The sequence below is a fragment of the Propithecus coquereli genome, unplaced genomic scaffold, assembly GCF_000956105.1.
Source record: "Propithecus coquereli isolate 6110/MARCELLA unplaced genomic scaffold, Pcoq_1.0 Scaffold193, whole genome shotgun sequence".
NCBI classification, from domain to species: domain Eukaryota; kingdom Metazoa; phylum Chordata; class Mammalia; order Primates; family Indriidae; genus Propithecus; species Propithecus coquereli.
Window position 1 is genome coordinate 1,143,971 of NW_012144190.1, and position 505 is coordinate 1,144,475.

The 505-nt window shown below is 53.3% G+C and overlaps 1 protein-coding gene across 1 annotated transcript in view; it reads left to right on the plus strand.

Moving 5' to 3' along the window:
• Positions 1–505, plus strand: part of NLRP5 (NLR family, pyrin domain containing 5) — a 55,417-nt gene that overhangs the window by 22,644 nt on the left and 32,268 nt on the right. The window contains exon 5 of the mRNA XM_012643004.1: positions 281–500. Within this exon, the coding sequence (XP_012498458.1) occupies positions 281–500 (220 nt within the window). The remainder of the gene's footprint in view (positions 1–280; positions 501–505) is intronic.

A 505-nucleotide genomic window follows, 5' to 3' on the forward strand; every position in this document is an offset into this window, starting at 1 on the left:
GTCCATTGGAGACAGTCAGCTAATAAGCATGCAGGGCGTCAGGTTGAAGGGACAAGCAGACACTCTTGAGGAAGTGGCCTTTGAAAGGAGGCCAAGGCCGGTTACAGCACGTCACTGGGAAGTGATGAAAGACCCGTGCACGGAGCCTGTCTGGCTTGACACACCCGCCGATTCTGGGTCCGGGGTTTTTGTCTTGTCCTGTTTTTACTAAAATCCAAACTTCCTCCAAATTCTTTCCTGCTGTTTTCCTCTACCCTCTCTGGTCCGACTTCGGACCAAGGAGGTGACAGGTGGGACTACAGGCGCCACGTGATGACCAAATTCTCCACGAAGATGGATGTTGACCACGATCCTGAAAAATATGCTTCTGACTGGAGGGAAACGCAAACAATGCTGGCTGGCGCTTTCAATCCAGACCAGGGGGGCTTCCGGCCCCGCACTGTGGTTCTGCACGGAAAATCGGGAACTGGGAAATCGGCTATGGCCAGAAGGATCATGCTGTGCT